Genomic DNA, 22,314 nt, shown 5'->3' on the forward strand with positions numbered 1-22,314 from the left:
CAAACCCCCATAGCTGGTGGGGCGGCAGACCATGTCCCAGTTGACTTTACATTTGGCACCGGTGGTCTTGTCAGAGCCGGACCAAAGAAAAGCTAGCTCAATCTTGTTGAGGTTGTCAAGGGAACCATGCGGGACAATGAGTGGTGTGATGGAGTACACAGCCTGAGAGGTGATGACAGAGTGAACAAGGGCCGTGCGCCCAATGGTGGTGATGTTCTGCCCATCCCAGGTGACCAATTTTCCAGCTGCCTTGTCCTGGAGGTATTGGAAGTCAACTTTCTTCAGTCTCCAAACCGATAGCGGGAGGCCCAAGTATTTGATAGGGAAAAACGCCATGGTCGCCGGGATGCTGCTGAGAATGCTCACAAGATCAAGGTTGGCGCATCGAATGGGAACGACAGAGCTTTTGTGGAAGTTGGTGCAAAGGCCCGTGACGTCTCCAAAGCCTTTTAAGATGGTTGCAAGGTTGTCAATATCACTCTTAATTGGCGCCATGAACACGGCAGCGTCATCCGCATAGAGGGAGGTTCTGACCATTGTACCTCGGCCACGAATCTTATGAATGATTCCCTTGCGCGTAGCCAAGTCGAGGATCGTGTGCAACGGGTCAATTGCGAGCACAAAGAGCAGAGGCGAGATGGGGTCTCCTTGGCGAAAACCACGTCCATGCCTGATGGGGGGGCCAGGCAGGCCGTTGAGGAGGAAGCGCGAGGACGAGGAGGAAAGCAATGCCGCAATCCAATTTCTGAATTTATCAGGGAACCCCATGCGTTGCATGAGATCCAAGACATACTCCCATCGGACTGAGTCAAAAGCCTTTTTGATGTCCAGCTTGAATAATAGAGCTGGAGTCTTGCACTTGTGCAGCCGACGAGCGAAGTTGCGAACATACATGAAATTATCATGAATGCTTCTCTTCTTGATAAATGCACTCTGCGCATTGGAAACCAGAGCATCCATGAGCGGCGCTAGGCGAATGGACAGCACCTTGGCGATGATTCTGGCAACGGCATGGATAAGACTGATAGGCCTATAGTCGGAGATCCCCTCAGCGCCGTCCTTCTTGGGCAATAAGACCACATTGGCAGAGTTTAGCCATTGTAGTTGTCCGTGCGCAGGGAGTCAAAGCAGTGGATGACTCACATGAAGTCCACCTTGATGAGGTCCCAACATTTCTTGAAGAAAATGCCGGTGAAGCCGTCCGGGCCGGGAGCTTTGTCGTTGGGCATTTCTTTGATAGCAGCCCAGACCTCGTCCTCGGTGATGACAACGCCAAGAGCGTGGAGGTTGTGATGCTGGATGTCAAGCTCATCCCAGTTAAAGTCTATGTTACTGTTGGTTCCAATCCGCCCCATGACCTCGGAGAAGTGGTCGTGGATGATCTTCTCCTTCTGCCCATGCTCAGTCACCCAACCGTGAGCCTGTTTGATGCAGTGAATATGGTTTTTTCTTCTGGCATTGACACGGCGATGGAAAAAATTTGTGTTCCCATCCCCTTCTTTGAGGTTGGCCACCCTCGCACACTGGCTCTTCCTAGCTCTCTGAAGGACCGCCAGGCTAATAACTCACCGTTTAAGTCTAGCCCGAAGGTCGGACTCGGCAGGGGAGAGGAGACGCGTCTCTTGAGCAATGTCCAACCGAAGGATGACCAACAGAGCCGCATAGAGTTGGACGTTGGCCTTCGAGAACATTTTTCTACTCCATTCCAAAAGGCGGAGGGAGGTTTTTCTGAGCTTATGATGAAGGACTTGATAGGGCTCCAAGTGGGGCACGTGCTCGTTCCAGGCCGTTTGGATCACCTCAGTGAACCCAGGCAAGGAGACCCAAATGTTTTCAAATTTGAAGGAGCGGGGACGTCTGGGTCCTTTGTCATCTGCCAGGAGCAGCGGACAGTGGTCCGACAAGGAGGATGAAAGTGTGTGGAGAACGTGGGTGTTGTATGTGGTGTCCCACTCTGCATTGCAGAAGAAGGAGTCTAGCTTGCACAGGGTTGGATTGGATCGCTCGTTACTCCAGGTGAAGCGCCTGTTTTGAAGATGGATTTCCTTAAGCTCACAAGACTGCAGCGTCGCACGGAAGCGGTTGATCCTACTTGTGTTCATGTTTCTCTTATTTTTGTCCCTAGCACGATAAATTTGATTGAAGTCGCCTGAGGCCAATCAGGCGACTCCCGGCAGCGGCTTGTGGCTGAGGAGCTCCGCAAAAAAGGCATCCTTGCACGCCGAGTCGGTGGGACCATACATCGAAGTGGTTTTGAATGTAGCTCCAGTATCCCAGATGCGTACCGTGGCCGACAGACAATAAGAAGATGTGGCAATGTCAGAGACCTTCAGGAGGCCTTGATCCCAAAGCAGGAGGATGCCGCCACGGGTCCCCTCAGCTGGCCGCTGTGCGAAGCCACGAAGCCTATTTCCGCCAATGGAAGCCGCAATGAACATGTCGATGGAGCTGAGCTTTGTTTCTTGGAGGCAGACAAGGTGACATGAGGTGCCCTCGATTGTTGCCTTAACAGTAGCCCTGCGGTCTGGGCAATTTAGCCCTCTCACGTTCCAACTCAGAGTGTCGATAGGTTGCTCATGCATGGGAAACATAGAGATTCTCAGGATACAATCTGATGGCAGAATACAACTTGGGGTTGAAGCAACTAAGGCAAGGCATAAAGCCAGTACTGATAACAAGTAGCAAGTTTCATGCCACACACGGCAAGGACCCCTTACAGGAAATGCAATCTAAAAGCACTAACATGGGATAACTAGACGACCCTACAGCGGCACTACAAGCAATTTTCTTCAAACTGTAGCTTCTTGCTCGCCCGTACCAGCAGCGGTAGGTTCCATTGTCGACTCTCCTCCATGCCCAATGAGGGCGTCTTCCACTGCGTTGACAGCGCCATTGTCCAGCTGGAAGAAATCACGCATGGCCACAATTATCTCTGGGGTCAGTTGCTCTTTGAATTTCAGCGAGAAAGCAGCAAGGGTGGCTTCAGTAACATCTTCTCCATCTCTGGTGATGCCCAGACTCCGGCATACCAGCCGTTCGGCCATTTTAGCCGCTGGTACGGCCTCGGGACGGATGGACGGGCGCCGCACACGCTGAAGCGAGATGCCCCCAGAGCTGTTGCAGATCTTCAGCCCAACCATCGTCTTCCGGCGAGCTCGCAGGTTCTTAGGAGGAGATACAGCGGGTGGAGGTTGCGGGCTGCACAGCGAGGAGGCCCGCTCCAGCAGCGCCGGCTCTCGCACAACAAACAACTGTGAAGGCAGCACAAAGCACAGCAGAGATCTCCAGCACCTCCATTCACCAAAAGTGTTTCCAGCACCAAGCATGCCTCCCCAAATGGACAAGAGGAGGACTACAGATGGGTGTATATATTTTTAGGAGTGTCGAGAAACTCCTTACCATCAGCAAGTTTCATGGCATGCACCCCATCAGTCAATATGCAAGACAGCAGAGATCCAGTACCACTAGAGATAGCCATCAACAAATTCTGGAAGACAGTTCCAGATTTCTTGAGGTTCAGGAGTTCAATAGCTAAAGAAACTCATGAACACAGGGTGGTGTTCCTCTTTTCTACTTCCTCCGTTCCCAAATATAAGTCTTTTTAGAGATTCCAAAATGGACTACATACAAAGCAAAATGAGTGAATCTGCACTATAAACTACGTCTATATACATCTGTATGTAGTCCATATAGAAATCTCTAAAAGGATTTGTATTTAGGAACCGGTGGGGTAAGGAAAGTAGAATATGGTATTTTGTTAAATTCACCTTCACCGGAGGGACAAGCGTGTCGTCCAGCATCTCATACATCTGTACTGCGTGTCAAAGCATTGTGTGTAGGACGAAATAAGCTTGACATCAAAGAGATCCGATTACCCTAAAAAATCAAATAGATCAATCAGCTGATGCAAGTTTGCAACTGCATCAACCAGCTCACACTGTTACAATCCTACTTCATCATCTGGGGGACAAGCGTGTCGTCCAGCATCTCGTACATCGCTTCCCACCGCGGATGCATCTGATCCTTGAGAAGAACATGCGGGTCCTTTGCATCCACCATTATCTGGCTAACCCCGGGTGTCCTCCACACCTGGCTCCCCTTCATGGCCTTATACGCCCCTGCCATCTCCTCCCACATCCCACCTGACGCAAACACACTCACCAGAACCGTGTAGTAGCCTCCCAAACCCGAACCAGAGGGACCGTCAGACTTTGGAAGAGCTTCCCCCACCATTGTTCATAAAGCGTCCCACCTTGGACGCTTACGCGGCAATGCGCCCTGGAGGCACGGCCTTTGTCGACGACACTGGCGTGGCTGCAGGCTGATAACGCGGCGGTGAAGGTGGTCGAGCTGGGCTTGTATCCATGTTGCAACATCTGAGCACAGGCCTGTAGCGCGTAGGAGGCACGGCCATGGTTGGCGAAGGCCCGCATCATCGATGTCCATGTGACGGGATCCTTCTCTTGTAACATGTTGAAAACTTGCCAGGCAGAGTGCAGGTCACCGCTCCTTGAATACATGGTGAGCAGAGCGTTTCCTAAGGAGGTGTCTGACAGGAGACCTCGTGTGGTAGCGAAGCCATGGATTTGCCCAACTTCAACTGTGCTCTCGGATGCAACCAAGACACTGATCAATGTAGTTCCGTCAGGGGATACTGCTGACCGGAGCATGAGAAGAAATAAACGCATGACTTTGCCCTTGTGCTTGTTTTTGGCATAGCCATGGATTATGGCACTCCAGCTCACCAGGTCCTTTGCGGGCATAGAATCGAACAATCTCTGAGCCTTGTTCATCTGGCCAGCGTTGGCATAAGCAGTGATCATCGCATTCCACGCTGCAATGTCCTTGTTTCTGGGCATTCTGTCGAAGAACTCTCTCGCCATCGAAACGCGGCCGTTCTGTGCCAAGCCAGTGACCATTGTGGTCCAAGAAACCACGTTCCTATCCGGCATCCTCTCGAACAGCCGAACCGCCTCGTCCACTTTCCCAGCACGGAGGAAACCGGAGATCATGGCGCTCCAAGAATACGGGTTCCTCTGGGGCATCCTGTCGAACAGCTCCACGACCTCCTGAAGATGACCGTGGTCGGTGTAGGCCTTCACCATGACCGTCCAGATGACCACATTCCTCTCCGGCATCCGGTCGAACACCTCCCTTGCCTCCCTCAGCATCCCTTAAGTCTTCTTGTCTGTGTGATCTGAAGACTTATTACACTTGAGGACTGTGCATCCTCCAGCCGGTTAGGCGTCGCGTTCTGAGCATCCAAGAGACATTGTGGATTGCCGGTGAACGAAGTCTGTGAAGGTTTGGGAGTCTACCTTGAAGACTTACTAGAGTGATTGGGCGAGGTCTATGTGACCTTAGCTCAAGGAGAATACGGTGACGACTGGGTGTCCTGAGCTGCGTGTTCAGGACTGGGTGTCCGGAACTGTGTGTCCTAAGGTTTAAATACCTAGCCGCTCCAACCAGACGTACAGTTGTCACAGCAACTGGAACTGGTCCAACACATCATTGTCTTCAACGAGTCACTGGTTTCATCTTCACTTCCTTTTACTTACTGATTACTCATTGTGAAGTCATTGCATGTCTGTTTTATCTTTTGTCTTCACAACGTGAGTGTATGATCTGTTTGGCTTCATAATATCTTCCTACCTGATCCTTATTACACTGCAGCTATTTGTCACTGTGCTTTCACTCTGTTGATACTTGACCATGGCTTGCTTAGTGTAGTCTACCTTCCGCTGCATAGTAATAGGCATATCTCTGCTGTTTGTCTTCATAACTTCCACGTTCTGAAGACTTTCATAAAAATCGCCTATTCACCCCCCTCTAGTCGATATAACGCACTTTCAATTGGTATCAGAGCAAGGTGCTCCCTTGTTCTGTGTGATTCGGTTTAACCACCTGGAGTTTTAGTTATGTCGACTGCAGGGATAATCAAAGTCTCCGCTGCCTGCCCCGTCTTTGATGGAACTGAATATCCCTACTGAAAGAATAAGATGCGTATGCATCTTGAAGCCATTGACGTCGACCTATGGTATGTCGTCGAGAACGGCGTTCCCAAGGCTGGAGAAGGTGTCACTGCTGCTGATGTCAAGAAATTCGTTCAACTGGACTCTACTGCCAAGAATATCATCTGTGGTCATCTGACCAAAGGACAGTATGGCCGTGTAAGTGCTTTGAAGACATCCAAGCTGGTCTGGGACTGGCTCTCCAAGGTCAATGAAGGCATCCCCAGAGAGATCAGAGAATCAGTGTCCTTCGCAACCTCTTCAACCGCTTCAAGCGAAATGACAATGAGAATGTCCAGCACACATTTGACCGACTCACTGACATCACAAATGAGCTTCAAGCCCTCGGCGCCACTGAGATTACCAAACACGAAGTCGTCAAGATGCTTCTGAGATCACTTGATAGTTCGTTTGACATCCTGGCCCTAATGATTCAAGAACGTCCTGACTTCAAGACACTCGATCCGTCTGACATACTTGAGAGGCTCAACACACATGAGTTTCAGCTTTCGGAGAAAGAGAGATCTACGGTCCAAATTATGGGCGAACTCGTGCCTTGAAGGCAAAAGCTGTCTCCTCATCTGAAGAAGAATCTGACAGCAGTTCTGATGACCCTGAAGACATTGGAAGGGAACTTGCTATGCTTGTCAAGAAGTTCCAAAAATTCACCAAGAAGAAAGGCTTCAGAAAGTCTTCCCGATCAAGTTCAAGGAATGATGAAGCTCCTGCTCATGACTACAAGAAGAAAACATGTCATAAGTGCAAGAAACTTGGCCACTTCATCTCTGAGTGTCCACAGTGGGACAATGAGAACAAAAAGAAGAAGAAGAGCAAGGAATATGACTCTGACGACAAGAAGAAGAAGAAGAAATACTCAAAGTCTTCTTCCAAGTCTTCCTCAAAGTCTTCATCACACAAGAAGAGCTCATTTGGCAAGGCACGTGCGTTTGTTGGCAAGGAAATAGATTCAGAGGAGGAGTCTGCTTCAGAGGAGGCGGAGGTGGAGTCTGAGGAGGAATCTGACTCAGGCGTCGCAAGTCTGGCTACAGCATACGTTGCCAAGTCCATCTTCAACACTGAAGACAATGACTTCATCACCGACACCGATGCAAATGACAAGGACTACTCCGCCTCTACCTACTGCTTCATGGCACGCGGTGCCAAGATAAACACACGCACTACTCACTATCAAACATCTAGTGACGATGACTCTGATTGTGGTTCAAAACCTAGCTACAAAACACTTGCTAAAATTGCAACTGAACAACAGAAAGCTATGGAACATATTCAAAAACTGTTAGACAGAAGCGATGATCTGTTGGGTGCTGAAATGACTCGATCTGAATCCTTAATTGAAGACATAAAAAATCTTCACGTTAAGTATCAGGAACTTGGAAGTCGTCATGAAACTCTCTCAACAACTCATGAAAAGCTTTCCTATGATTATCTTCAAAGGAAGCAAGATCTTGAGAAATTGAGAGCGGTTCATGAAGATCTTCAAACGAAAAACGAGTCACTTCGCGCCAAACAGATCAGTCCCGCTCAGGAAGGATTTGAACCACCATGTCTTAAATGCATTGAGCGTGATAATGCTACTTCTGTTGCTGAATGTTCTACTGCTACTGCTGTTGCAATATCTTCAACTGTTGATGCGGTAACTAACCCCTCTGTTGAGGATACCACCGCTATTGCTGATGAGAATGCTAGGTTGAAGACATTTCTTGAAACAGGGATGTACAAAAGCCTTAAAGGGCATCAGACGCTATGTGATGTCCTGAAAAAGCAGATTCTGAATCGAAACCCTAGGAAAGAGGGTGTAGGGTTCGTAAGGAAAATGAATGCAGATGGCTCTTACTGGAAACCTGAGCAGTACCCCAAAACCATGTGGGTTGCTGCAAAGGAACCTTCAGCAGATCCATCCAATCTAACTGGCTTCACTTGTGCTAACCCCATTATCATTAATGAATCCTTTGATGCAAACTATGTACTGTTTAAGAATCAGAATGGTGAAGTGTTTGCCAGGTACATTGGTACTAACTGCAGGAATGGACCGCCTATGAAGAAGATCTGGGTTCCGAAAAGGTGTCTGGAAAATCTTCCTGTGAATGTCTTCATGACACCTCACTTGAAGAAGACAAACCTCAGACCAAAGGCTTCATACGGTCCAAAGGCTTCATACAAACAGAGGACTCACCTAAGTCGCACTAACGCAAATGTTTTGCAGGGAAACCATACTCAGGCATATGAATATGAGAGCGGTTCATCAAACCGCCATGTTCATAAGACCAAGAACTATTCTGCTTATTCTTATGAGTACTATTGTCCACCTGCAAGACTGTTTCTAAGGCTTCAAAGCCAAAATTCTCAGATGCTGCACTTAAACTTATTGCTTCTAAGCCACCCTTGAATATGTGGGTGGTTAAGAAGGCTTAACTCTCTTTTGCAGGGAAAGGTCTCCAGCAGAAAACCAAAATCGTCTGACGCTATTGCTGGAGACCTTAAACATCTTGTAGGGCGCAAGATCAAATGCCCAAATGGTCTTACTATGTACTTCGTACCTGAATCGCTTGCTACTCTCCCTATTAGTCCTAACATGGATCTAAGCTTTCATAACCCACTGGTTCGTCAAATGTTTTTGCTTCACAATGCTCTTGGTGAAGCCTATCCCCCTAACTGCACTGTAGGGTACGACACCAACGTCTTTAGAATGGATTATTGATAGTGGGTGTACAAATCACATGACTGGCAAAAGAAGTCTTCTTATGGACTCAACCTTACGTCCATCTGACAAGAGCCACATCACATTTGCTGACACTGGTAAAAGTAAGGTATTGGGTCTAGGTAGAATTGCAATCTCAAGGGATCAACACATGGATAAAGTCATGCTTGTTGAGTCCCTTGGCTTCAACTTAATGTCTGTCTCAATGCTTTGCAATTTGAACATGATCGTAATGTTTGGAAAATATCGTTGCCTTGTACTAATGGAATCTGACAAGTCTCTAGTGTTTGAAGGGTATCGAAAAGATGATTTGTATGTGGTAGATTTCTCAGCAGGGCCACAGCTTGCAGTATGTCTTCTAGCAAAGGCTTCAGAATGCTGGCTCTAGCATCGAATGCTTGGACATGCTGGCATGAGGAACCTCCACACCCTTTTCGAAGAAGAAGCATGTCATAGGCATCGAGGGCGTCAAGTTCAAGAAAGACCACTTATGCGGTGCCTGTGAAGCAGGGAAGATGACGAGGGCCAAACATCCCTCGAAGACAATCATGATTAGTACTCAACCCTTCGAACTGCTTCACATGGATCTTTTCGGTCCCACTCATTACTCAACTCTAACTACTACTGCTTGCCTCTATGGCTTCGTTATTGTTGATGATTATTCTAGATATACTTGGGTGCACATAATCCTTTACAAGACTGAAGTGCAGGATGTCTTCAGACGCTTCGCCAATCGAGCTATGAACAATTTTGGCGCCAAGATAAAGCACATCAGAAGTGACAATGGCACTAAATTCAAGAACACTGGCCTTGATACATATCTTGATACCTTGAGCATCACACATGAATTCTCTGCCCCGTACACGCCAGAGCAGAATGGTGTCGTCGAACGCAAGAATAGAACACTAATTGAGATGGCCAGAACGATGCTAGATGAATACAAGACCCCAAGAAAATTCTGGCCCGAAGCCATTGATACTGCGTGCCATACAATCAATCGTGTTTATCTTCACAAGCTACTGAACAAGACATCTTATGAGCTCCTTACTAGTAAGAAGCCAAATGTCGGTTACTTCAGAGTATTTAGCGCAAGGTGCTGGATCAAGGACCCACATCACACCTCAAAATTTGCACCAAAAGCCCATGAGGGTTTTATGCTTGGATATGGAAAGGATTCGCACTCCTACAGAGTCTTCAGTCTCTTTCATTACAAAGTGATTGAAACAGTGGATGTGCGGTTCGATGAGACCAACGGCTCACAAAGAGAGCAGCTGCCAAGTGTGCTAGATGAAGTTCCATCCAGTGAATCAATCAAGCTAATGGGAACTGGAGAAATTATACCTTCTGAAGCTCATCCTGAAGAAGAACTTATCATTTCAGCACCTGATCAACATGAAGACAATGCTCAGCCTGAAGACATTCCTTCAAACAATGACAATGAACAGCAAGAGCAAAGTCTTCGCCCTGTACATCCTCACGTTGCCAATGAAGTGCAGATTGAAAGAATAATTGATAGCATAAATGCACCTGGTCCACTCACTCGTTCAAGGGCAACTCAGCTAGCAAATTTCTGTGGGCACTTCGCATTCGTCTCAATATCAGAACCCAAGAAAGTTGAAGAAGCCTTCATGGAACCTGAATGGATTCAAGCTATGCAAGAAGAGCTTCAACAGTTTGAGCTGAATAATGTATGGGAACTGGTTAAGCGTCCTGATCCACGGAAGCACAACATAATAGGCACCAAATGGATATACCGCAACAAGCAAGATGAGCATGGTCAAGTTGTCAGAAACAAAGCTCGTCTCGTTGCTCAAGGATATACTCAAGTGGAAGGCATTGACTTCGATGAAACATTTGCTCCTGTGGCTAGACTTGAAGCCATACGCATACTGCTGGCCTATGCAAATCATCATAACATACTTCTATATCAAATGGATGTGAAGAGTGCCTTTCTCAATGGCAAGATTGAAGAAGAAGTGTATGTTGCACAACCACCTGGCTTTGAAAATTTAAAACATCCTGACATGGTATACAAGCTCAACAAGGCACTGTATGGCCTCAAACAAGCCCCTCGGGCCTGGTATGACACACTCAAATGCTTCCTGAAGAGCAAAGGCTTCATACCTGGTTCCCTAGATCCCACTCTTTTCACGAAGACATATGATGGTGAACTGTTTGTGTGCCAAATATATGTGGATGACATTATCTTCGGCTGCACCAATCAGAAGTACAGTGAAGAGTTTGGATATATGATGCAAGAGCAATATCAGATGTCCATGATGGGGGAGCTGAAGTTCTTCCTTGGTCTTCAAATACGGCAACAACGCAATGACATCTTCATATCTCAAGAGAAGTATCTCAAAGATTGCCTGAAGAAGTTCGGTATGCAAGACTGCAAAGGCTTCACAACACCAATGCCAGCCAAACATCATCTGGGTCCTGACGACAATGGTAAAGAGTTCGATCAAAAGGTATAACGCTCCATAATTGGTTCTTTACTTTATCTATGTGCATCTAAGCCAGATATTATGCTTAGTGTTTGCATGTGTGCTCGATTTCAAGCGGCACCAAAGGAGTCGCATCACTTAGCTGTGAAGCGAATTCTTCGATATTTGGCTCACACCCCAACTCTAGGATTATGGTATCCAAAGGGCTCAGAGTTTGATCTGGTTGGATTCTCGGATGCTGATTATGCCGGTGACAAAGTTGATCGCAAGTCTACATCAGGCACATGTCACTTTCTGGGACGATCACTTGTATGTTGGTCTTCAAAGAAGCAGAACTGTGTATCTCTCTCCACTGCTGAATCTGAATACATTGCTGCTGGATCTTGCTGCGCTCAGCTTCTGTGGATGAAGCAAACACTCAAGGACTATGGCATCCATCTGAAGCAAGTGCCACTCTACTGCGACAACGAAAGCGCCATCAAGATTGCTAACAACCCAGTTCAGCACTCGAAGACAAAGCACATTGAAATTCGTCATCTCTTTCTCAGAGATCATGTTGTGAAGGAAGACATTGATATCATACACGTCAACACTGAAGAGCAATTGGCAGATATCTTCACCAAGCCCTTGGATGAGAAGAGGTTTTGCAAGTTACGGTGTGAGCTAAATATCCTGGAATCCTCAAATGTCCTGTGATCAGGCACACATCCTAACCCTTATGCATATTGATGACTTAGATGTGCAACACACGAAGTGAAGTATATCTTCAATCAATGAAGACATACATTCTAAGTGTGAATACATTAATGTGGAATTTGACTTCGGAGCGCCACGATAATTGAGCGCCGTGTCTGGGTCTAATACTTCCTATACGGTGGGTAACGTCACCACCAAACATTCTATTTTGAAGTGTTTCACTCATGGCGTTACCTTGCAGTGTCTTCACATTTGGTTTGGCTTCGAACTCAACATATTTTCATGATTATCTTCACTATGTTGATTATAGATATATACATATATATATGCTAGTGTTCTGTCCTCTACAGCATTCACTTATAGCTATGTCTTCGTGTTGAATCTTTTGAACTAAGTGAATGTGATCGGACCGCAACTTCTTTATGCTTTCTATCTCAAACTCTATCTCTCCAAGTCATATGCATTCTATTGAAACTGTCGAATGTCTTCACTGTGTCCTTGTCAGCAGAAGATACAGAGACAACCATTAAGTCCGTTTTCAATGCTCATTCCTCCACATGAAATCCGGAGAAGTAGGAACGACCACCCGACAATCCAGGCGTGCGTGGGACGTGGAACAAACCCCAAAATTCCGCATACAAGCCACGTGTTCCTCAGATGCGAATCGCCAGGGGCACCTGTGTAATAGCACAGTGCCGCCCCTGTGCCTATAAATACACACTCATAGCGGTAATTATCTCTTCTTCCACCCTCGCAAGAACCCTAGCGCCACCGCTAGCTCTCGACGACGCCGGCGACGAAGCGCTTCGCTGCCGTAACCTCTCCGACGCCGTCTTCACGCCGACCACGGACATCGTCCTCTCCGCCGTCGCCGTAGGTCTCCTCCGTCGCCAAGTTAGGGCACGGACGAGTGAACTGCTCGGCCTCATCTCCCACTCCGTCTAGCAGTTCTCAGTGTGGTAAATAAAACTCCCTTTTTACAGCACCATTGATCCTATTGATCTGTCACTTTCTACCACAAACAGTTTCTGTTCACACAAGCTAGATCTCTCTCATACTGCATCTCATAACATGCCTAGTATATTCACTTGTGCTTCACAAAGTAGTTAGATTCCTCACTTGTACTGATCTGTGGATTTGTACAAATCTAGAACCAACTTCTTATCTATGAGTGAATGTCTTCGCACGATGAGGTCAATGTCTTCTAAACCGATTTATCTTCAAAATCTTCTGAGAATGCATATGACATCTTCCCCTTCCCTCGCACCTTAATGCTGTCACAGGTACATGTCCGCGGGAGAATCCTTTGGTTCTCATAGTCTGCATTCATTTGCAGAATTCTTAAAGCATCACATAAATTCTCCTGAAGCCAGTTCCTGTTGGTCCAGCAAGAGAAAGCCTTTGAAGCCTTTGAACGTCTTGAAGCCTTTCAAGTTAAAGTTTGAATCTGATGCACCAAGGCAAGAAGCAGTTCCGATTGTCTTCCCAACAAGAATGACTGGCTCGAAGCCAAAGAGCTGGTCAACAGCTTCAGAGCTCAAGAAGACAAGAACTGCTGAGGCTGAAGCCAGGAAGAGGAAGCACTCTGAAGCCTCTCCTACTGACCCCACCAAGAAAAAGAGAAAGACCAAGAAATCTCGGGCTGCTCCCACAGAGCCCTTGATAGTTGAACCCATCTCTATGGTTCATCCTGACGCAGAACGTCAACTGACAGTTCATGAGCCTGCTTCCACAGAGGCTCCTGAAGCTGAAGACATTCCAGCAGCTGATCCCATCGCTGCTGAAGACATTGGTCATCATGACAATGTAGAAGATGATGCAGTCCTTCCTCAGTTTGAAAACAGCGAACTCATCAGCATTGGTCGTCCACCGACGTCAATTGCACAGGATGCCTCATGGGCGGATCGCCCACAAGAGGAAGAAGACTATGAGGCCCAGCCCACTCCAACTCCACAGGCGTCGTTTGCGTTCCGCAGGCTTCACAAAGGTCCAAGGCCTCAAGTCTCTGCTGAAGACATTCCGGCTGCAACAGCCGCAGAAGAAGAAGTACCACAAGATCCCACTCTCTTGTTCCACCAAGAAGCAGTTCTCCAGGAGAATGTGCCTGTGACCGACCCTCCAGCTAGTCAAGAGGAGGATGAAAATCTTGAGGCTGCCACAACCACAAATGAAGCTAATGTGGAGCCCTCCCCAGCAAAAGCTTCAGAAGACAGCGAAGCCAGTGATCCTGCCACTTCTGTTTCTGAGTCTGCTGCCGGTCCCCAATTCAACTATCATGTTGAGCACAGGCCTTAGGTCCAGAAGCCAATCCCAAGACTCCCAAGGTTTCCAGGTCCTGCATCAGCACCTGGCTCCTTCAACATCAATGGCTTCAGGGCAGACAACACGTTCTTCGATAGCTCCAGGAACCCCTACTCAAGGGAAAGGATATCATCTGATCGGTTCTGGAGCTATCCTCAGCGAAGCTATTACTCTTGCATTCTTTACAACCAAGGTCGCATCTTCCCACACAAGCGCCTTGACGTTGAAGCTATAGCTGGTCTGCCCTGTCTAGAAGAAGCGTTGGATTGCTTCAAGCAAGTGGGTCTGCTGCAGTTTGTCACTGATGAAGAGCATTGGAATGAAGAGATACTGCTACAATTCTATGCCACACTTCACATCAAAGGGTATAGCAGAGATCCGAGGACTTGGGTCCTGGAGTGGATGACTGGCAACGTTCATCACGAAGCCAATGCATTTGACATCATTGAGCTCACTGGCTTGCCCACTCCTGGCGATCTCTTCGAGCAAGGCTGTCAGCTGCATACTGAAGCTATTGAGAGCATCTTTCAGCGGCCAGAACCCAATATGAGTCAAATGCTCAGCATGATGAAGCCAATGCCCCCAAATGCTGCGTATCCCACAGAGTTCTTCGTTGAAGACCTTGAGTACCTGCCCAGAACCATCTATCACATCATCAGGAGAACTCTCTGGCCTATCAAAGGGCACTCTCCAAATGCCAAGCTTCAGGGTGCAATGAAGACTTTGGTCTTCTATATACTTCATGGCAAATGCTTCAATGCACGGGACTTCTTCATACGCCAACTTGCTGCATCAGGCATGGATCTGTTTGGTTTGAAGTTCTACGCCCCTTGGGTCATGCGGCTGATCAAGCTACACTCCGCCATCAAGTATCAGCCCTCAGCCCGCAACCATCGAATCTTCTTGCCTGACGTGGACATGTCAACTGAAGCCATATATTCTGAGCCTGCCAAGCAACCTCTAAGTCTTCAGAATGCAGAACATCAGAGTTTTACTCAGAACGATGAAGGCGTTGAAGCAGTTTCTTGGGTGTATCCTTTGGCTGGCACTACACGTGCACCACACCTTGCTTCAACTGAAGCCACTGACAGTGCCACTGCTCCAAGACCCAAGAAGCGCACTCGTGTTCTCAACAACCGAGAGCTTCTTGTGGCTCTACATCAGAAACAAGATAGGCATCATGACTGGCTGAAGCGTCAGATGAAAAGCCTTTTGGTGGATGTCAATCGCACTCGAAATCTTGCCACCAAGAATGCGTTCGTTGCCCATGAAACCTGTCGTCGCACATGGAAAGGGCTAACGATGATGCTTTCTGAAGCTGAACTTCAAGAGGATGTCTTCAATGAGAGATTCAAGTTTGACTCCACACCTCCTCGAAGGGCTGTGCTGCTAGGAACTCCATCCCTTGAAGACTCTGAGTTCTCTTCCTCTGCTGCCACAGTAACTGCCAGAATTATTGAGGAAGAAGACGATGCTACTTCACCGCCATATCCTTCAGCACCTCCAAGCTCTTCTGCACCGCCAAACAACACCAACAACCCTGCTACTTCATCTACTCCTCATGGGAACGAGTAGAGGCTCTATGTCTTCAAACCTTTTTGGTCATTACTGACAAAAGGGGGAGAAGCATATGAGATTGATAGTCTTCAAGCGGGTTCATATGGGCGTTGTGCTTACAACTCTCGTTTTTGCTACATTTGGTTCTTATGAGTTGTAACACTTAAACCAGATGGTCGTCTGCTACTTGTTGGCCACCTTGTTTTGCGAAGATAAATTCCGCATGTGCGACGATAAATTCCGCACTTAGCTCATTCTGCAGACGTCCATTTTCTATTATGCATGTCATTATCTTCATATACTTTCACATGCATAGTGGATTGTCATCATAAGCTGAAGTGGATCTCCACAAGTACAACCTGCCATGTGCATTTGCATTCCAAAAGCAAACTAACTTATATGCACATCTTCAGGGGGAGCCCTTGCAACTTATGAAGACAATTCCTTATCCTTTACAAATTCACAGATTATATTCCCCGTTGAAAACTTCAACTAGTTTGTCATCAATCACCAAAAAGGGGGAGATTGTAAGTGCATCTAGTGCCACCCCTAGTTGGTTTTGGAGTATTGACGACAAACCTAGTTGAGGGACTAATGTGTTTGTGAGAATTACAGGATAACACAGGTAGAAGTCCCTCATTGATTCGGTTTTACTACCAGAGATGACCCCTAAAATGTATGAAGACATTGAAGTCAAAGGTGGTATATGAAGATATTCTCATTGAAGACTATGACAAGAGAAGACACGATATGAAGCCTATGGAGCTCGAAGACTTAGATCTTTCGTAGGTCTTTTTCTTTTGTGTTGAGTCATAGGAACCACCGTACTGTTAAGTGGGGTCTAAGAGAACCAGTCAGAATGACTGAAGTGATGCCTAAACCAAAAACTTATGTCTTCGAGTGAAGACAATGAGAGCGAATCTTGTCCAGAGTCGGACAAGTCAGCTTTGCTTGTAGCCCAAGTAAAGTTGCCGTGTGAGTTTGAAATATGACCGTTGAGACACGTGTCAGTTCCTTAGTGACCCAGGGTCATTTCGGACAAATCAGGTCGGGTTGCCAAGTGGCTATAAATAGCCCACCCCCTACAACCATAAACGGTTGGCTGCTCAGATTGAAAGTACGGCTTTTGTCGTTTGAGAGCAACCCACCTCGAAGCCATTGAGAGAGAATTCCTTGTAAGGATAAAGCCCTAACCACCCAGAGCCAGAGAGAAATGGGCATCACTTAAGTCTTCTTGTTTGTGTGATCTGAAGACTTATTACACTTGAGGACTGTGCATCCTCCAGCCGGTTAGGCGTCGCGTTCTGAGCATCCAAGAGACATTGTGGATTGCCGGTGAACGAAGTCTGTGAAGGTTTGGGAGTCTACCTTGAAGACTTACCAGAGTGATTGGGCGAGGTCTATGTGACCTTAGCTCAAGGAGAATACGGTGAGGACTGGGTGTCCTGAGCTGCGTGTTCAGGACTGGGTGTCCGGGACTGTGTGTCCTAAGGTTTAAATACCTAGCCGCTCCAACCAGACGTACAGTTGTCACAGCAACTGGAACTGGTCCAACACATCATTGTCTTCAACGAGTCACTGGTTTCATCTTCACTTCCTTTTACTTACTGATTACTCATTGTGAAGTCATTGCATGTCTGTTCTATCTTTTGTCTTCACAACGTGAGTGTATGATCTGTTTGGCTTCATAATATCTTCCTACCTGATCCTTATTACACTGCAGCTATTTGTCACTGTGCTTTCACTCTGTTGATACTTGACCATGGCTTGCCTAGTGTAGTCTACCTTCCGCTGCATAGTAATAGGCATATCTCTGCTGTTTGTCTTCATAACTTCCACGTTTTGAAGACTTTCATAAAAATCGCCTATTCACCCCCCCTCTAGTCGATATAACGCACTTTCACTTCTTCTATTGCCAATCGGCCATCTTTCACTGATTTCTTCTTACTCTTCCTTTTGTTGTGAACACCACATCACAAATACTAGTGAAATTACATACAACAGTAACTGATAGAGAGGTTTGAGTGCCTTCTTTTTAACTCCATTGATTGGACAGGGCCAATTACACATTTTGAATCTTATTCTCGTTGCCCATGCGAGTCTTCTTCACTGGTGGTTTCCACTCTTGGACCTACATGTCAGTGGCTCTATCTCTCCTTGATAAGCAGCCCTAAACCTCTCCGATGAGAAAAGGTAAATAGTTAGGGTGTGTGTGGATAATGAGATAGACTTTCTCATGCTTTGTCTGTGAATTCATTGATTGCCAACAAAGCACAGTGAGGTCTCCAGCACCTCCATTCACCAAAAGTGTTTCCAGCACCAAGCATGCCTCCCCAAATGGATAATTGGAGGATACGGATGGTGTATATATTTTTAAGAGTGTCGAGAAACTTCTTACCATCAGCAAGTTTCATGGCATTGCACCCCCACCATTCAATATGCAAGACAGTAAAGATCTAGAGCCACTAGAGATAGCCATCAACAAATTCTGGAAGACAGTTCCAAATTTCTTGAGGTTCAGGAGTTCAGTAGCTAAAGAAACTCATGAACACAGGTTGGCGTTCCTTTTTTCTACTCCCTCCGTTCCTAAATATAAGTCTTTTTAGAGATTCCAACATGGACTACATACGGAGCAAAATGAGTGAATCTTGTATCCTAAATATTTGTCTTTCTAGTTTCTAAATATTTGTCTTCTAGAGATTTCAACAACTGACTACATACGGAGCAAAATGAGTGAATCTATACTCTAAAATATATCTATATACCATTTGAAATCCGTAAAAGACAAATATTTAGGAACGGAGGGAGTAGAACAAAGCTTTGCCTAGATTCTGTACAACAGAGGCAGCTTTCAAGGATACAAGATGATTCACATTGAGTGGCTGTGACTTCTTCAGAGGAAAAGAAAAGAGCTCACTAGTCCAGCTCGGCAAACATAATGTTGGACAGAGCTTCCAAATACCTACTGTACTATTCTGTCCAATCAAGGATGTAAAAAAAAAATCAGCCCAGCAAAAGTATGCAAGCAAACATGCCCCGTGACACATCACTTTCAGTAGAGGGAAATAGCTCAGCTCATCGGATTTATGCAACTGAATCACATTGCCTAGTCAAGATAAAGAGAATACAAAAATCCATGCACTGATTTGCTTGATAACATTTCAAATGTTTCTCAGGATCATAGATCCAAAGATTACAGGCTGCCTGCATGAGAAACGAAATGAGACTACAAAATCAAAGCTTCGGTTGCCTGCCTCAAGCTTCAAAGCAGAAAAAAGTTGCGACATTTAGACGGAGCTTCAAAATTCAGACTACAGGTGCGATGAGCAGCACCCCGACCGCGAATCACCGTCGCATGACAGCAGCACGACGGCCGCTGAACCTCCGTCGCGGCCACCAAATCACCGTCACGTCAGGAGCAGCTGCTGCGGGCGCCGAGTCGCCCATGCTAAGATAAGGGGGTATGTGAACAGAATTTTAAGTGGCTTGCTGGTAATTCCACTTTTGATCTCTGCCGTCCAGTATATCCATCTAATGGGCCACAGTGGAAGCTTTCTGATTTGCCCTGAATTTCAGTTTTCACCGGATACTTTGCCCTTCTTGAATTGCCAAAGCCATTTGCCTGCAAATATAAACACTTGGATTACTTAGGAAGATTAAAAATAAGATTCAATGGAGTAAAATGGTGGCGATTTATATTTTTTTACCTTCTAGTCACAGGCACTGGGATGGCTTGCAGTGTTGCCACAGTGAGCAGCAGCAACTTCTTCTATTGCCAATCGGCCATATTTCACTGATTTCTTCTTACTCTTCCTTTTGCTGTGAACACCACATCACAAATACTAGTGAAATTACATACAACAGTAACTGATAGAGAGGTTTGAGTGCCTTCTTTTTAACTCCATTGATTGGACAGAGCCAATTACACATTTTGAATCTTATTCTCGTTGCCCATGCGAGTCTTCTTCACTGGTGGTTCCCACTCTTGGACCTACATGTTAGTGGCTCTATCTCTCCTTGATAAGCAACCCTAAACCTCTCTGATGAGAAAAGGTAAATAGTTAGGGTGTGTGTGGATAATGAGATAGACTTTCTCAAAAAAAATTCGAAACGGAGGCTAAAGATTTGCCTCATCTATTAAAGTAGAGGAGAATAGAGTTTTGTAGAGTTACACAAGGCCAAAGTACGGCATGACAATTACTCGCGCAATACAATTTTCCCTAATTGTTTAGCCCCTGTAGTAACCCATAGGTTGGCCTCATCTATAATAAGCTTGAGAAGGATTGGCGGTGGCGTCTCTTTGTGGCGGAAGACTCTAGCGTTCCTTTCATTCCAAATTGTCCAGGATACGAGCATGGTAAGGGAGGCCATGGCTCGACGATCCGGAATGCTCGAATTCGTGCGTTTGTCCCACCAAGAGAGGAGGGAATCCTCAAGGTGCCAGTCAGAAGGGTCCAGATGCGCAAGCCCATACTTGTCAATGAGCATCTGCCAAAGCCTTAAGGTGAAGTGGCATTTAGCGAATAGGTGGGCGCCCGACTCCTGCACCTGCTTACAGAGCGGGCAAAGACCGCAGTTGTCCCAGCCATGTCGCTCTAGCCTGTCGGCGGTCCAAATCCGATCTTGTAAGGCCAGCCAGGAGAAGAATTTGACCTTAGGGGGCGCCCACATTTTCCAGACCATGGAGTCCATGGGGGAAAGCGTCAAACCCAGAAATTGTGCCTTGTATGCAATGGACGCCGAATATGAGCCATCCAAAGAGTGCTTCCAAATGATGTCATCCTCAGAGTGGATGTCGAGGTGTATGTCATGGATGAGCATCCAAAGAGTGAAAAATTCCCGCACATGCTGGCCAGTGATAGTGATGTCTCGTCTGATCGTAAGCATCCAAGCATTCTCTGTAATAGCCTCTCGCACCTTCCAGTTCTTTCTCCTCGAGGCCTCAAAGACGAGAGGTGCAATGTCCTTCGGCTTGCAGCCAAGCAGCCAGGGGGAGTCCCAAAAAGGCGTTTTGGCCCCATTGCCCACGATGATGGAAGTGGAGGCGTAGAAAAAATCACGGTCCTCCTCAGTGCAAGGGTTGCCCAGGCCGACCCAGAGCTTGGACGGCTCTTTCCATTCAAACCAAAGCCATCTGAGCCTCAAAGCACGAGCAAAATTGTCGGTGTTAAGAACACCCAAACCCCCATAGCTGGTGGGGCAGCAGACCATGTCCCAGTTGACTTTACATTTGGCACCGGTGGTCTTGTCAGAGCCGGACCAAAGAAAAGCTAGCTCAATCTTGTTGAGGTTGTCAAGGGAACCCTGCGGGACAATGAGTGGTGTGATGGAGTACACAGCCTGAGAGGTGATGACAGAGTGAACAAGGGCCGTGCGCCCAATGGTGGTGATGTTCTGCCCATCCCAGGTGACCAATTTTCCAGCTGCCTTGTCCTGGAGGTATTGGAAGTCAACTTTCTTCAGTCTCCAAACCGATAGCGGGAGGCCCAAGTATTTGATAGGGAAAAACGCCCTGGTCGCCGGAATGCTGCTGAGAATGCTCACAAGATCAAGGTTGGCGCATCGAATGGGAACGACAGAGCTTTTGTGGAAGTTGGTGCAAAGGCCCGTGACGTCTCCAAAGCCTTTTAAGATGGTTGCAAGGTTGTCAATATCACTCTTAATTGGCGCCATGAACACGGCAGCGTCATCCGCATAGAGGGAGGTTCTGACCATTGTACCTCGGCCACGAATCTTATGAATGATTCCCTTGCGCGTAGCCAAGTCGAGGATCGTGTGCAACGGGTCAATTGCAAGCACAAAGAGCAGAGGCGAGATGGGGTCTCCTTGGCGAAAACCACGTCCATGCCTGATGGGGGGCCAGGCAGGCCGTTGAGGAGGAAGCGCGAGGACGAGGAGGAAAGCAATGCCGCAATCCAATTTCTGAATTTATCAGGGAACCCCATGCGTTGCATGAGATCCAAGACATACTCCCATCGGACTGAGTCAAAAGCCTTTTTGATGTCCAGCTTGAATAATAGAGCTGGAGTCTTGCACTTGTGCAGCCGACGAGCGAAGTTGCGAACATACATGAAATTATCATGAATGCTTCTCTTCTTGATAAATGCACTCTGCGCATTGGAAACCAGAGCATCCATGAGCGGCGCTAGGCGAATGGACAGCACCTTGGCGATGATTTTGGCAACGGCATGGATAAGACTGATAGGCCTATAGTCGGAGATCCCCTCAGCGCCGTCCTTCTTGGGCAATAAGACCACATTGGCAGAGTTTAGCCATTGTAGTTGTCCGTGCGCAGGGAGTCAAAGCAGTGGATGACTCACATGAAGTCCACCTTGATGAGGTCCCAACATTTCTTGAAGAAAATGCCGGTGAAGCCGTCCGGGCCGGGAGCTTTGTCGTTGGGCATTTCTTTGATAGCAGCCCAGACCTCGTCCTCGGTGATGACAACGCCAAGAGCGTGGAGGTTGTGATGCTGGATGTCAAGCTCATCCCAGTTAAAGTCTACGTTACTGTTGGTTCCAATCCGCCCCATGACCTCGGAGAAGTGGTCGTGGATGATCTTCTCCTTCTGCCCATGCTCAGT

At 47.1% G+C, this 22,314-nt stretch overlaps 1 protein-coding gene across 1 annotated transcript in view; it reads right to left on the bottom strand.

Annotated features, from left to right (window-relative positions):
- Nucleotides 1–3,948: 3,948 nt before the first annotated feature.
- The window catches only part of LOC119283821 (pentatricopeptide repeat-containing protein At2g35030, mitochondrial-like), a 36,261-nt gene continuing 17,895 nt past the window's right edge, over nucleotides 3,949–22,314 (bottom strand). The window contains exons 4-5 of the mRNA XM_037563213.1: nucleotides 4,253–5,173; nucleotides 3,949–4,142 (exon numbers count right to left, since the gene is read on the bottom strand). Coding sequence (XP_037419110.1) covers nucleotides 3,949–4,142; nucleotides 4,253–5,173 — 1,115 coding nt within the window. The remainder of the gene's footprint in view (nucleotides 4,143–4,252; nucleotides 5,174–22,314) is intronic.

Source organism: Triticum dicoccoides, chromosome 4A (genome assembly GCF_002162155.2).
Source record: "Triticum dicoccoides isolate Atlit2015 ecotype Zavitan chromosome 4A, WEW_v2.0, whole genome shotgun sequence".
Taxonomy (NCBI): domain Eukaryota; kingdom Viridiplantae; phylum Streptophyta; class Magnoliopsida; order Poales; family Poaceae; genus Triticum; species Triticum dicoccoides.